At 47.1% G+C, this 13,227-nt stretch overlaps 4 protein-coding genes across 4 annotated transcripts; all 4 read left to right on the plus strand.

Annotated features, from left to right (window-relative positions):
* Positions 1-868: 868 nt before the first annotated feature.
* Positions 869-3,445, plus strand: N7466_005513 (NUDIX hydrolase; the record flags this gene model as incomplete). Its single annotated transcript, XM_057164910.1, has 5 exons — positions 869-895; positions 1,522-1,706; positions 1,848-1,874; positions 2,184-2,746; positions 3,129-3,445. The coding sequence occupies 5 exons, from the start codon at positions 869-871 to the stop codon at positions 3,443-3,445; spliced, it is 1,119 nt and encodes a 372-aa protein (XP_057020509.1).
* A 552-nt stretch (positions 3,446-3,997) lies between these two features.
* Positions 3,998-5,266, plus strand: N7466_005514 (uncharacterized protein; the record flags this gene model as incomplete). The annotated part of the gene is made up of 1 exon (XM_057164911.1): positions 3,998-5,266. One exon carries the CDS (start codon positions 3,998-4,000, stop codon positions 5,264-5,266), a length of 1,269 nt encoding a protein of 422 aa, XP_057020510.1.
* Positions 5,267-8,029: 2,763 nt separating this feature from the next.
* N7466_005515 (uncharacterized protein) lies at positions 8,030-9,415 on the plus strand (the record flags this gene model as incomplete). The annotated part of the gene is made up of 1 exon (XM_057164912.1): positions 8,030-9,415. One exon carries the CDS (start codon positions 8,030-8,032, stop codon positions 9,413-9,415), a length of 1,386 nt encoding a protein of 461 aa, XP_057020511.1.
* A 291-nt stretch (positions 9,416-9,706) lies between these two features.
* ams1 (alpha-mannosidase) lies at positions 9,707-13,046 on the plus strand (the record flags this gene model as incomplete). The annotated part of the gene is made up of 2 exons (XM_057164913.1): positions 9,707-12,369; positions 12,422-13,046. The coding sequence occupies 2 exons, from the start codon at positions 9,707-9,709 to the stop codon at positions 13,044-13,046; spliced, it is 3,288 nt and encodes a 1,095-aa protein (XP_057020512.1).
* Positions 13,047-13,227: the final 181 nt, after the last annotated feature.

The raw sequence follows: 13,227 nt of genomic DNA on the forward strand, positions 1-13,227 counted from the left end.
TCTTTGCCCTGATATTCCGGGTCCTTTGCTGATATGCTCCTTTGGACCGTATATCAGCTCGTTTGTCGTGTCTCAATTTTTCTTTCTTTGCGATTCTACGGTGTGCAAAGCAGTCGGTGTGAGTTGTTGCCATGTCCCTATGCATGGGTAAGACTGAAATTTCCGAGGCGGGCTGCAAAGCCATTGGTGTGGTGTTCAGAGCGAAAAGCCATGTATTGATAGAACCAATCCACATGATGCATCTAATTTGATTTGAATTCAAATACCTCCTAAAGTGTCTACTTGATGTCAAACTTTGGAACTACGGAGAGTTATTATAGTAGTTGGCAATGATATCGTTAGCCGAAACTGTGTCAACCAACCTCGGCAACATCAACTGTTCCAAATAGAACTGTCCCCCGCAACCAAGAATTGGACTCGTCCGAGGGCCAATCACTGGAAAGTGATGCATCCAGCGGGGTCCAACTAATTGTTGAATTAATTATGATTTCTCAGTTCTGTTACTTCTGTAACACGGGTCACGTGCTGCCATGTTCAATGTTCAAAGCAAGACCGGGGGCCCCCGCTGCACCAACTTTGGAAGTACCTACATCATTTATTCTCCGACAAGGTTTACTTAGCTTTACATATCATTTTCTCTTCCAAGTGTTCTTTTGACACACTCATCATTTCAAACTCTTTTACGGCGTGTACCTGTATAGTACATTCAAGTACACTGTACAGTCTGTACTAGAGGGTTATGCGGAGACATCCATTGCACTTGATCCGAACTATTCAGAGCCGCACCCCGATCCCCGCCAATCCAAATCCAGCTCGCTTCACAGGTCTCTTTTTGTGCCAGGTACGGAGTGGCCGTACATCTTCCAGTATGGCGCCGCTGAACCAGGCTTCTTTGGTAAGTCGAAATGACGTTATGTGCAAGATCAAGATGCGCCAATAAGCCATCCGGCCTACCACTGCAGTGTCTTTACATTTTGGGAAGGTGGGTGGTATCTCCATACTGCTCGAACCTTGAGTACTTATGCAGTTTATCTGTGTGTATCCGTCGGACTGCATGTGTGCCCCATACACTCGCATGACGAGTCGCATCTAAGCGAGCCTCTCTGGTACGGAGTCTCCACGCGTTTAATAATCAATTCCGGGGTGGATGACACCTATGCGACCACCGGAGTATATTGTCTTATCTCGTTGATTCTGCGATGTCGCGATTTCATTCCGGTCTTGACGTATTTTCGCCGTGTCCGCATATTTGAGTTCCGCCGCCAAGTCTCGCAGGCCTTCCATTGGGATATGTCACATTTCTGCAAGTGGATTTGGCTTGACGTCACCCGTGGATGGACATCCCTCTCAAGGATGGATGTCTGAGACCCAACCCGAACTCGCGTGGCAGAGAAGAAAGAAGACGAGACAGGACCGCCACTTCAAAGTCAAAACTCAAATTCCAAAAAAAAAAAAAAAGAATGAAAGAAAAGGGGTGACTTGGAAGTATCTTGTTTAGGCTGATATGATCTATGAGAATAGGAAGCCATCCACCGACTCCGAAACTATGTTCCTCCGCCGACAGAGTACGAGGGTGTCCCGGTGACCAGGCGGGCGGCAGTACTCTTGCTGCTGTATGCCGATTCTAAGGGAGACCTGAGAGTAGTGATTACGATCCGGGCCAAGACATTGAGTTCCTGTACGTATGATAGCTTTCAAGTGCCTGTGTTTGTTTGTTTTTTTTTTTGGCTCCTTGCGAGGTCGCGACTAGACCTGGAAACAGGGCTACATACGCCGATAAGCTGCACGACATTTGAGGGATTGCGCTAATTGAAGCCCTCCTTTTTTTTATTGGGCTGCGCTTTTAGATGCGGGAGATGCGGCTTTACCTGGAGGTGAGTCTTTTTTTTGGGCTTTTATTCCATTCTGTTTTCAAGGGTTATCTACTCCGTACAACTTCATATCTCGGACAAGAAGAATGGGTGGGGTTACGAGGACAAGAAGATAACAAAGAGGAGAAAAAGAAAAAAAAAAAAAAAAAGAAAGAAAAAAAGAGATCAACAGGCACTATACCGCAAGTGGGAAAAGCAAAGAAAAAGAAGAAAAAACCATTTGGAAGCTTCTAATCTAGACCTTCAGAAGCGAAGAACCCAAAACGCAAGAACAAATGCAAAATAAATGCAAAACAAATGCAAATAAAACAGGTCCAACGGCGAAGTGGAGAAGCTAACACCAAAATCCCATGCAGGTCGAGCAGATGCACTCTCGGAGACGCCGTTCCAGACCGCACGCCGCGAAGCATGGGAAGAGATTGGATTGCCGGGAATCGACCAACCCCTTCCCCATCCCTTTACAGTCGAACACCTCTGCGAGTTCCCGGCAAATCTTGCCAAAACCGAAATAGTGGTGCGGCCCTGCGTGGCTCTACTGCACTCGTACGATGCACAGACAGGACAGAATGCAGACCCGGAGATCTCGCTCATTCCTAAGCTCGATCCGAGGGAGGTGGCTGCAGTCTTTACGGCGCCGTTTTACAGTTTTTTGCGATTGAGGGATGGGGAATCACCATTGCCATCCCAGAGGCTGGATTATTCAACCTCGCAATTGAATGAGCATGAAAATTCACATACGCCAATTACAACAGATAATTTCGGTGGTTCAGCTCGGGCTGATCAGGGTTCGTTGGGCGCGGACGCTAAGGATGAGGATAATCCGGGGGAATGGTATCGTGGATCGTGGAGTTTGTGGCACAATTCCAACTGGCGAAGTGAGTTGCTTCCATTCTTTTTTTTTGCCCTTTTTTTGCCCTTTTTTTCCCTCGTTTACCAGTTTAATTACATTTCGGATGTCGAAATCCCCCCCCTTTCTTCACCTAATCTTAATCCGGTTTTTTTTGTTTATCACACATGGCAAGGGCTGTCAGACCGGGACCCACTCCGGTTCATACTTTGTACTCAAACCATGTTTTTTTTTTCGGTTACACGAAGAGCTTCGTGTTGATGATTTTCTTTTTTCTTGTTTTTTTGGGAGACATTTGTCTGTTGCACTTTTGGTTTCTCTACAGCCTATTGCTTTATTCCAAAACAGAACGCTGAGAGAGAAAAGAGAAGAAAAACCAGCTCCATAACTAACCAGAATTCCAACACTAGTGCATCAATTCTTTGTTCGTGCCAATACCCGGGTCGTCAAGCCCAAGCCCCACAGCAATAAGGAGGAGAATGGCGAACTAGCGGCGGATCCGGGTGGACAGGTCCAGCGCTATCGCGTGTTTGGAATGACAGCACGGATGATTGTGGATGCCGCACGCGTGGCTTATGATCAAGAGCCCGAATTCCAGCACAATAGTCACTTTGGAGACGAGGCTATGATCGCCAAGTTAAGGCGACTGGGTCGTCTGAGTGAGGAGCGTAGACCCTCAGACCAATTGACCCGTGAGACACTCGAGAGGGCATCCAAATTGATTTAGAACTTTTGGGGGTTTTTAGTTCTATACAGCAAAGAATGGAAAATGGTCCATTTCTAGGCAGTGGTAGAAATTCGATTATATTATACTACTACTAGTATGATATCCTTTTTTTTTTGGATCTGGTCATTGTGATTTGGATTACTTGAAATGGTTTAGTTCCTGCAATTGGGGCTATTTGGGGGCTGACCTCGTCATCAAGAGAAGATCGATCGTTGGTTTGACAACGCATCACTTTGGGACTAGCGGACTATGGGCTTTTCTCTTCTGGAAACAGAAATGGATCTCCTTTGGAAAAATAAATAGCAAAAAGGCCAATTCTTCCATATCTCGGGTTCTAGAGCACAGGAGTTATTCTTGTCTTGTCCTATTCGACGTTAATTCCCACATCCCTTGCGGCCCCTCGCGTTGTCCGTGCACGACGATCGCAAGGTAGATAATAAACGGGCTTACTCCTCTTTTTCTCTCTTCCTTTGAATTCTTCGATCAAAGAGAAAGCTTACCAAGGTTGACATCTTCATCCTCTTAATTTCTTTGTGACCAGTCTCACATCTCATGATGTCCGCCAACCCTGCCCGGCGCACTGCGCCTCCAGTCTATACTTCCCATTCGCTGGAAGGTATGGAACAAGTAGTTCCACCGAGAATGATGTATTTCACTCAACACCGCTCGGAAATCCTCTTCAATAAACCCCTCCCCGGTCGTCCCGTTCCCATCATGATGATAGACTCCCCCACCGAGTCAGGCATGTACAGCGACTCAGACAGCGACACAGAGAGCACCCTCGACGACAGCCTCCAAAGCCCCAGTGTCTATTCCAGCTATTCTCGCGACAGGGATTTCCCAGTCTTTGTCCGCTCCAACTCCGATGATTTCACCGACCTAGAAGATCATCCCAACCCCGCAGATCACGCAAAGATGCGAGAGATCCCAATCCCATCCCCACTTAAACCCCATCACCCACCCGCCCGCACGGACGTCAGTCCCATCAACGCAAGCCCTGTCTCCGTCGACATCGACGCTACCTCCGTCATCCTCGGCACATCCGCCCACTACGGCCGACCCGTAGATTGGACGAGAAAGAGAATAGATTCCAGTCACTACTTTCGGGAAAAAACCTGGGATTTTTTCCCGGAGCTCGCTACCCCCACCACCTCCACCCGCCAATCTAGCGGCCGCAAGAGCCCCGCTTCCAGCAGCAGGAGCAAGGAAGGCCGCTTGAACGTTTCCGCCAAGCAACCCAAATGGTACTCCAAGCATCGCGACTCAATCAAGTCGTACGTCAACAAGACGTTGACTCGGGACCAGGACGCAGAGGAAAGGGATAACCCGCTCAATGTTCCTCGACACCCGCCGTCGCGCAGGTATACGGCGCCCATGGGCCCATTGAGCGCACACCCGCCTTCGATCACGGGCGACGGCGATGATGACGAGTATGATGATGAGCCCGAGCTGGATGAGTTCCATGCCCAATTGGTGGCCACGTCGACGGCTAGTTCCAGTCGGACAGGCGCCTTTGAACAACCGCGCTCGTCGCCCGATGCGCCAAAGGAGAAGAGAAGGGGTAGTATGTTCAAGAGGATGAATCGAGCTACCACCTCGCCGGAATATTTTGCCAATGCCACTTTGCCGCTGGCTTCGCCTACTAAGATTAATAGACGTCAGACTCTGGCGGCTTTGCAGACTTCCTTTGATGATGCCAAGAAGAGGATGACTGAGACGCCGGATGATCGTCGGCGTGAGCAGTTGAAGTCTCAGATCAAATTTATTGGGGCTGTGAACCCTCATCTGTGTGCGCCTCAGCCTGATCCTTGGTCCCCATGATAACATTTCCTTTCCTTTGTGCTATCCCTTGCCTTTTTTTTTTGCCTTGTTGATTTAGCGCTTTATACCGATCACCACATGAGCTACTAGCCTATTCCTATTACCTACGACCTGACATTCTCTCTCGAGATTTCTTTGCATCTTATTTTCTATTCTTTCTTCTCTTCTCTTTCCTTTTTCATCCCCAGTTGGGAACATCTTTTGTCAAAATTTTCATCAGCGTCTGTTTCCTTTGCTTTCTGCTTGTTCCTTTTCTTCCCCCCGGACCCGCAGCTATGGCTGGATCCTTGGCGGGTCCACGAAATATAGAATTTAGTTATTGTCTTCATTGCATCAATGTACTATGCATTTTACTGCCTCAAAATTCACAACCTTCCTTCATGATCCACTATACCCTCTATTTGGGGTCCACTGCCCTCAAACTGCTGGAAATTCAAGGGTCAACCATGCGACAAGGATACCCACAAACAACCCGTGCCCGCTCGCAAATTACATATCTGCATATTCCCATATCGACGCTAGCTCAATTAAAGATCCAGCCACTTACGCCCCCTTATTCCAATAGAAGCAAAAAAAAGAATCTCACCACATATGTACTTACCTGTACCCACTGATATGGAAATTCCAACGCACGAGATCCTTTTTGGGGGCCGGCAGTCAAATTCCCCGAACTGTCGCTGGAAGGAATTTGCCACCTTAAGATGACACTTGATAGGCACCTATGACTGTATGTATTTGATGGATTTATGGGTTGTATCCTTGGAACTGCTAATTTTTGGCCTTGAACATCCACTATTTCCAAGCTTATGGAAAAGAAGATAGTACTAGAATCCAATATTGGATAACCCCCTACGCTAATTCACACTAGAAAAGAGCCTCATCAATCAAATTAGCGGGGGAAACAGGATTCAAATGGATGGTCATCGCATCACGCTATCTATTAGTTACCTACTATTTACATTTTAGGTTTTGGTTACTATGGTTCCAAGGTGCAACCTATAATTCCACGTGGGGGCCCTAAAAATAGATCTCACCATGAGCCATGACATAATGGATTAAGGCCCATTGCCCGATCCGGTAAGCATCCATCGCAACAGTAGAGTTGACTCCGCTGGGCTTACATAGTAGCTTATGTCCTTGATTGGGTTATTTCAACTATAAGATTTCCCAGATTCGAAGATCTTGCCTCATTTGCATCCACGTTGTTTAACATCCTTAACCCATCAGATTGGATAATGGTGGTTTCTGGAGTTCAAAAGATCTACAGTAGAGGCTTGTGGGTTTTTGGGGGCGATATATTGCTTGGAATGTGGATTTTGTCCACGCACAGGGTTTACCTGGCCAGTTTACAGTGAGGCTCGCTGCTTACTTGTAGGAGTTCCAAGGTTTTATCTAGCTAAATAACTTAGTTAATTTTAGATGCCGGAGCTGAAATACTGGACTTCAAATATCCAATTACTTGCAGGCACATCCACGCACGGGTCAATATGTCCATACCTTTCACTGATGTACGGGTGCATGTCGAGGAAATTCTCTCTAGTTCTTTAGCTTTTGCCACCGGAGCTTGGCATGATATTCAATGGTATATTTGGAGCTTGTATTGTGGATCTGGCTTGTCGAATTCTCCAAATATTATGTTTGGGCAATATGCGGAGTCAAGTATGTACTATTAGGTGGTGGTACTACCTAGTAGGTAGTAAATTTAGATACAGCCCTCAAGGATCTGCGTAGATGAGTGTAGTCAAAGCTATTCCCTAGAGAAACCTGTGCTGCTTCAGGCCAGCGCTGGAGGTTAATATGTGCATTCTGACCTTGGAACCTAAGATTAGCATGCTTGTAGGCATTACCTTGGGGTTTCTTTTTGCGGAATTTTTTTTCTCGTTATTCTGGACCCGATCATAATAATATCTCGCCTACCTTGATACATATTTTAAATACTGAGGTTTGAAACCTGATGTCGTGGGTCTGGATCATCTTGGTTCAAACATTTGAAGGAAAATTAAGATATGAAACTAAGTACCTAGTGAGTACAATACAGTGCTATCTCAACATTGACATGGAAGTACCGAGTAGGTACTCATATTAAGTACTTAGTTTATACTGGAGAGTCACTTAGTCGCGCCTCGCTACTAGTATCGCTACTAGTATATATCAGCTTCAAACATTGAGTGTTGGAAATTCCAGTGCATTTTCTCAGCTCACTGGAGAGTTCCAACGGAATTGATAGGTGCTGCCTATGTGGGTAGTTTTATTCTTACTTTAAACTCAATGTACACCTGAACCTTTCTTTTTGCAACTTTGTTACCATCCAACTTTGAACCTCGTGAATTTTCAATTTCCGGATCGATTCTATCTCAATGGGCTTTTGTAAACTTTATGACGCCAAAAACATCAGCTAATCCCATCAATTGGTAAGATGGCCGAGTTGGTCTAAGGCGCCAGGTTAAGGTTCACCTTGACATTAATTCCTGGTCTACGTTTGTAGGCGTGGGTTCAAATCCCACTCTTATCATTTCTTTTTGTCTTTTTTTTTTTTTTTTGGAGCCCCCACTTTCGACTCACCTTGACTCACGTCGACTCAAGGCTAAACGGAAAGGCTAAAGCTGACAAAGTGGGCCCAACCCACTCACCAAAGACCCACATCAAACCGACAATGTTTGTATGTCCATAACTAGGTCCCGCCTAACTATGTGTCTCTGCTTACATATAGACAGACGTGTTCCGCGAAAGCAGCAGCATAAGGATTTCATTCTGAACCAAATCATGAAGACCATCATATTAGAATATGACGTTCTCGACGTGCTGGGCCAACAGCCGGGCATGCACAGGCTCTATACCCAGATATGCTGTGTCTACCCAATGTCTGACCCATCCGTTCATGATACTATTGTCAATACCTTGAGATACGGACTTGATAGACTGGCAAAGACCTTCCCGTGGCTTGCTGGTGAGGTTATTAATGAGGGATCCAGTGCCGGTAATACCGGCATCTATCGAATTATTCCTTCAGAAACGATTCCTCTTATCGTCAAGGATCTCTGTCTGGACAATTCTGCGCCAACAATGGACACTCTACGAAAATCCAAATTCCCGATGTCGATGCTTGAAGAGAGTATTATAGCACCATGTCTGACCATCAATCTCCCGGGAAATACCGTCGGATTGGCAGCTGAGTCTGCCCCAGTTTTCGCCGTCCAAGCCAATTTCATCACCGGTGGCCTCATGCTTACCATTGTCGGGCAACACAATGTTATGGACATGACCGGCCAAGATAATATTATTCGGTGGATGTCAAAAGCCTGTCACGGAATCCCATTCACAGCAGAAGAGGTATCCATCGGTAACATGGATCGAACCAAAACAATCACCCTATTAGACGAAGATTATACACCTGGTCCTGAGCTGGATGAACAAACCATTAAGCCTCCATCCAATAACATGCCTGATGTCTCTGGTCTACATCCTGTGAAATTGAAATGGGCGTACGTGAACTTTTCACCAGGCGCGCTACAAACTCTTAAATCTTCGGCAACAAACTCCAGGACTGTGCCATCTGGATTCGTTTCTACCGATGACACTGTGTGTGCATTCATGTGGAAATGTGTGTCTCGTGCTCGAGTCCAACGATTGGATTCGACCACTAAATCAACATTTGCCCGCGCTGTCGATGTCCGAGAACGATTGGGAGTGCCTACAACATATCCTGGAATGTTGCAGAGCATGGCATACAATTCGAGTACCCTTCAAGATCTTGTCGAACAACCATTGGGAGCCATCGCGTCAGAATTTCGAAGACAACTGGACCCTAAAGTGCGGGATTTGGCATACAATACCCGCGCTCTTGCGACATATCTCACCAGATCTCCAGATAAGACGAAGGTGTCTTTTCTTGCGAGTGTAGAATTACTGACGGGGATTGCGCTTAGCTCATGGGCCCGGATAAAGTGCTATGATTTTGATTTTAACCTCGGACTGGGAACACCAGAGTCGGTACGGAGGCCAGCATTTATGCCGTTTGAAAGTCTGCTATACATTATGCCAAAGTCGCCACAGGGGGACATGGCCGTTGCAGTTTGCGTTCGTGAGGAGGATTGGGGCCGGTTAAGGGCAGATGAAGAGTTTGGGAAATATGCTACTTACATTGGATAGTTTAATTCTCTATATCACGAACATGTTCAAATATTGATATAATTTGTTGGATGTATACAGAACATGATTGATGTATCCAGATTCCGTACTGTGTGGATATGAAGTGGATGTAACTTGGATGATCTTTCCCCGCCGTGCCTTACTCCACATTCCGTCATGCCTCCGCATTTAGAACGCAGCTCCTCCCTTTGGTTTCACCACTTGACCCAACATCTCGCTGCACAGATTATCTCTTCCTCTGGGATAAAAACACTTTCTATCTGAACCACGTTGGAAAAGACGATCGTCAACATGGGTGGAGAACCTCATCTCACCCCCACTCCTGCTACGAAGACCCTCCCAGTGTTAGCGGAGCGCCCGGTCGGCCAGCGGATCACGAAGATCTACACCGACCGACTTAAGCAGTTCACAGACAAAGGCCAGTATGAAGGTCAGAATCTTCTCTCCAAACTGTTTGAAGCAACCAATTCGGACGACGATCATGTCAAGCTATCGGTATATTCTGTCCCCAACCTCGAACGACCAACCTTCAAGGAAGCAACCTCGCAGGAATTTAAGCCTACCCATACCGGAGAATCCTTTGGACCCAGTTGGTCTACACATTGGTTCCGGATCAAATTGACCGTGCCCGAGGAAATGCGAAAGAAGGAACGGCTGGAGTTCCACTGGGATGCCAACAATGAGGGACTAGTATGGACCGAGGATGGCCACCCGTTGCAAGGTCTTACCGGTGGCGGCGAACGTACCGAATGGATTATCCCTGATGCGTGGCGTGATGGAAAGGAGCACACCTTTTATATTGAAATGGCTTGTAATGGAATGTTTGGAAATGCGCCCGGGGGCGACTCGATCCAACCGCCGAGACCGGACAAGTCGTATCAGCTCCATACAGCACGGATTACCGCTGTCAATTTGGCGGCACGGGCGCTTTTCTATGATTTTTGGATTATTGGCGATGCTGCTCGCGAGTTCCCTGGGGACTCTTGGGAGGCACACGAGGCAAATGTTGTCGGGAATGCCATTATCGATGTTTTCACCGCAGGCAATGGAAGCCAAGAGTCTATTCTCGAGGGTAGAAAAATCGCCCAAAAGTATCTCGGTGACAAGGTTGACTCCTCGGATGTCTACAAACCAGATACAAACCCTTTTGTGTATGCTATTGGACATTGCCACATTGATACCTGCTGGTTGTGGCCCTGGGCAGAGACAAAGAGAAAGGTTGCTCGCTCTTGGTCTAACCAATGCGACTTGATGGATCGGTACCCAGAACACCGATTTACATGTTCGCAGGCCCAGCAATTCAAATGGCTGCAACAATATTATCCCTCGGTATTTGATCGTGTGAAGCGATGGGTACGCAAAGGTCATTTCCAGCCAATCGGAGGTAGCTGGGTTGAACATGACACCAATATGCCTAGTGGGGAGTCTTTGGTCAGACAATTCCTTTATGGCCAACGATTTTTCGAGAGTCACTTCGGAAAAAGATCCACGACATTTTGGTTGCCCGATACATTTGGCTACTCAACCCAAATTCCCCAGATTTGCCGCCTTGCCGGAATGAGTCGCTTCTTTACCCAAAAGCTAAGTTGGAACAACATTAACACTTTCCCTCATACCACTTTTCAGTGGGTTGCATTGGATGGCAGTCAAGTGATGTGCCATATGGCTCCTGCAGAGACATATACCGCTGAAGCTCACTTTGGTGATCTTAAGCGGAGTATTACGCAGCATAAATCACTGGACGCTGATAAGTCCTCCCTACTTGTATTTGGCAAGGGAGATGGCGGTGGTGGACCCACATTCGAACATCTTGAGAAGCTCCGTCGTTGCCGCGGTCTAAGTGACAAGACTGGTACTCTTCCTCGGGTCAAGATGGGAGAGTCTGTCGACGACTTCTTTGACAAGCTTGAGGCCGCTGCTGCCAGTGGTACCGAATTCGCGACGTGGTACGGGGAACTATATTTCGAGCTCCACCGAGGTACATATACTACCCAGGCGAACAATAAGCGTAACAACAGGAAGTCTGAATTCTTGCTCCGTGAGATTGAATTTTTGTCTACATTGGCTACTACCATCCAAAGCTCCGATGGGAAATACCGGTACCCGAAGAAGGAGATTGATGAAATGTGGGAAAATACCCTTCTTTGCCAATTCCATGACTGTCTGCCTGGTAGCTCAATTGAGATGTGCTACGATGACTCCGACAAGCTTTACGCCGAGGTTTTCAAGATTGGGACCCAGTTACGTCAAGATGCCCTAGCAGCCTTAGGAATCACTAGTCCCGTTGGTGATAAATCAGCTTTGGTGGCTATAAACACATTGCCTTGGCCTCGGTCGGAGGTGGTCAAGATTCCCCAATCTCTAACTGCCAAGAATGTCTCTGAGTATGCACTCGTCAATGGTTCGACGGGTGTAATTGACTGCCAACAAGTTGATTTCAAGACCAGCAATTCAGTTACCGTGACAGAAACCCAACCTGGAGCTTTCCGTCTTGAGAATGGCAACCTTAAAGTTGAAGTTCAGGACGGTGTCATTACCTCCTTATTTGATATTGCGGCTAACAGAGAAGTCATCTCAAAGGGAGGGAAGGCTGGTCAGCTCGTTATATTCGATGACAAGCCATTGTACTGGCAGGCTTGGGATGTCGAGGTCTTCCACCTCGAGTCACGCAAAGAGCTTGCTCCTGGAAAGACAGTCATTGCGGAGAACAATCCCCACCGAGTAAGCCTAGTGACCGAGACCAAGATTAGCGAGAACAGCTGGATCAAGACAACTATTAGCCTTTCAGCGTCGGTGTCCTCCGAGCCCTCATATGTTGAATTTGAAAGCGAAGTTGAGTGGCGGGAGACCATGAAGTTCCTCAAGGTTGAGTTCCCTGTGGATATCACCAACACTGAGGCCTCCTATGAAACTCAATATGGCATCATCCGTCGTCCGACCCACTATAACACAAGGTATGCCCCGTTTACAGATTATGAAAGAACTCGATATTGACCTACTACATAGCTGGGACATGGCCAAGTTTGAAGTCTGCTGCCACAAGTGGGCTGATCTCTCTGAGAACGGATATGGCGTTTCGGTCCTCAATGACTCCAAGTATGGGTTTGCTACATGTGGCAGTCTCATGCGCCTTTCGCTTCTCCGTGCCCCCAAAGCCCCAGATGCCCATGCGGATATGGGTCGTCACCGTATTCGCTATGCTATTCTTCCTCACTCCGGTGCACTTGATGACCGGACTATTCGTGCCGGTTACAACTTCAATCATCCGCTTGCCATTGAGGAAGTTAGTTCTCGCGCAGCACGAAACGTTGACTTCAAGGCCGTCTCAATCCAGGGCGCACCCTCTGTGATCCTGGATGCTGTCAAGCGTGGTGAAGATGATGAGGATGTATCGACTGGAAGTGGGATCCCCGTCCGTCGTGGAAAGAGTATCGTTTTGCGTGCTTATGAGTCCCTTGGTGGCAAAGCTCGGGGTTTCATTCTGAGCACCTTGCCCGTGAAGCGCGTCTGGAAATGCAATGTGCTCGAGGATGACGAGGAGGAATTGCAAATCAAGAACACGAGCGATGGCGTTGAGGTGGTCATTACGCTAAGGGCATTTGAGATCGCTACTTTCCGATTGCAGCTTTGATGGACTCGCAATCCTCTTTCTTGTATTGCTTGAATGGGTTTAGTGAAATAGCTTTTCTGTGTATCTTGATACTCCAAATTTCCTATTCCATACCCCCGATAACTAATATGGTATTTAGTAACACACTGTAGTCTTTCTTAATCGTTCGTGATGTACATGATGCGCAATGGAAAGCGACCTT

The sequence above is a fragment of the Penicillium verhagenii genome, assembly GCF_028828195.1.
Source record: "Penicillium verhagenii strain IBT 33310 chromosome Unknown utg000006l_segment0_segment0, whole genome shotgun sequence".
Lineage (NCBI taxonomy): Eukaryota > Fungi > Ascomycota > Eurotiomycetes > Eurotiales > Aspergillaceae > Penicillium > Penicillium verhagenii.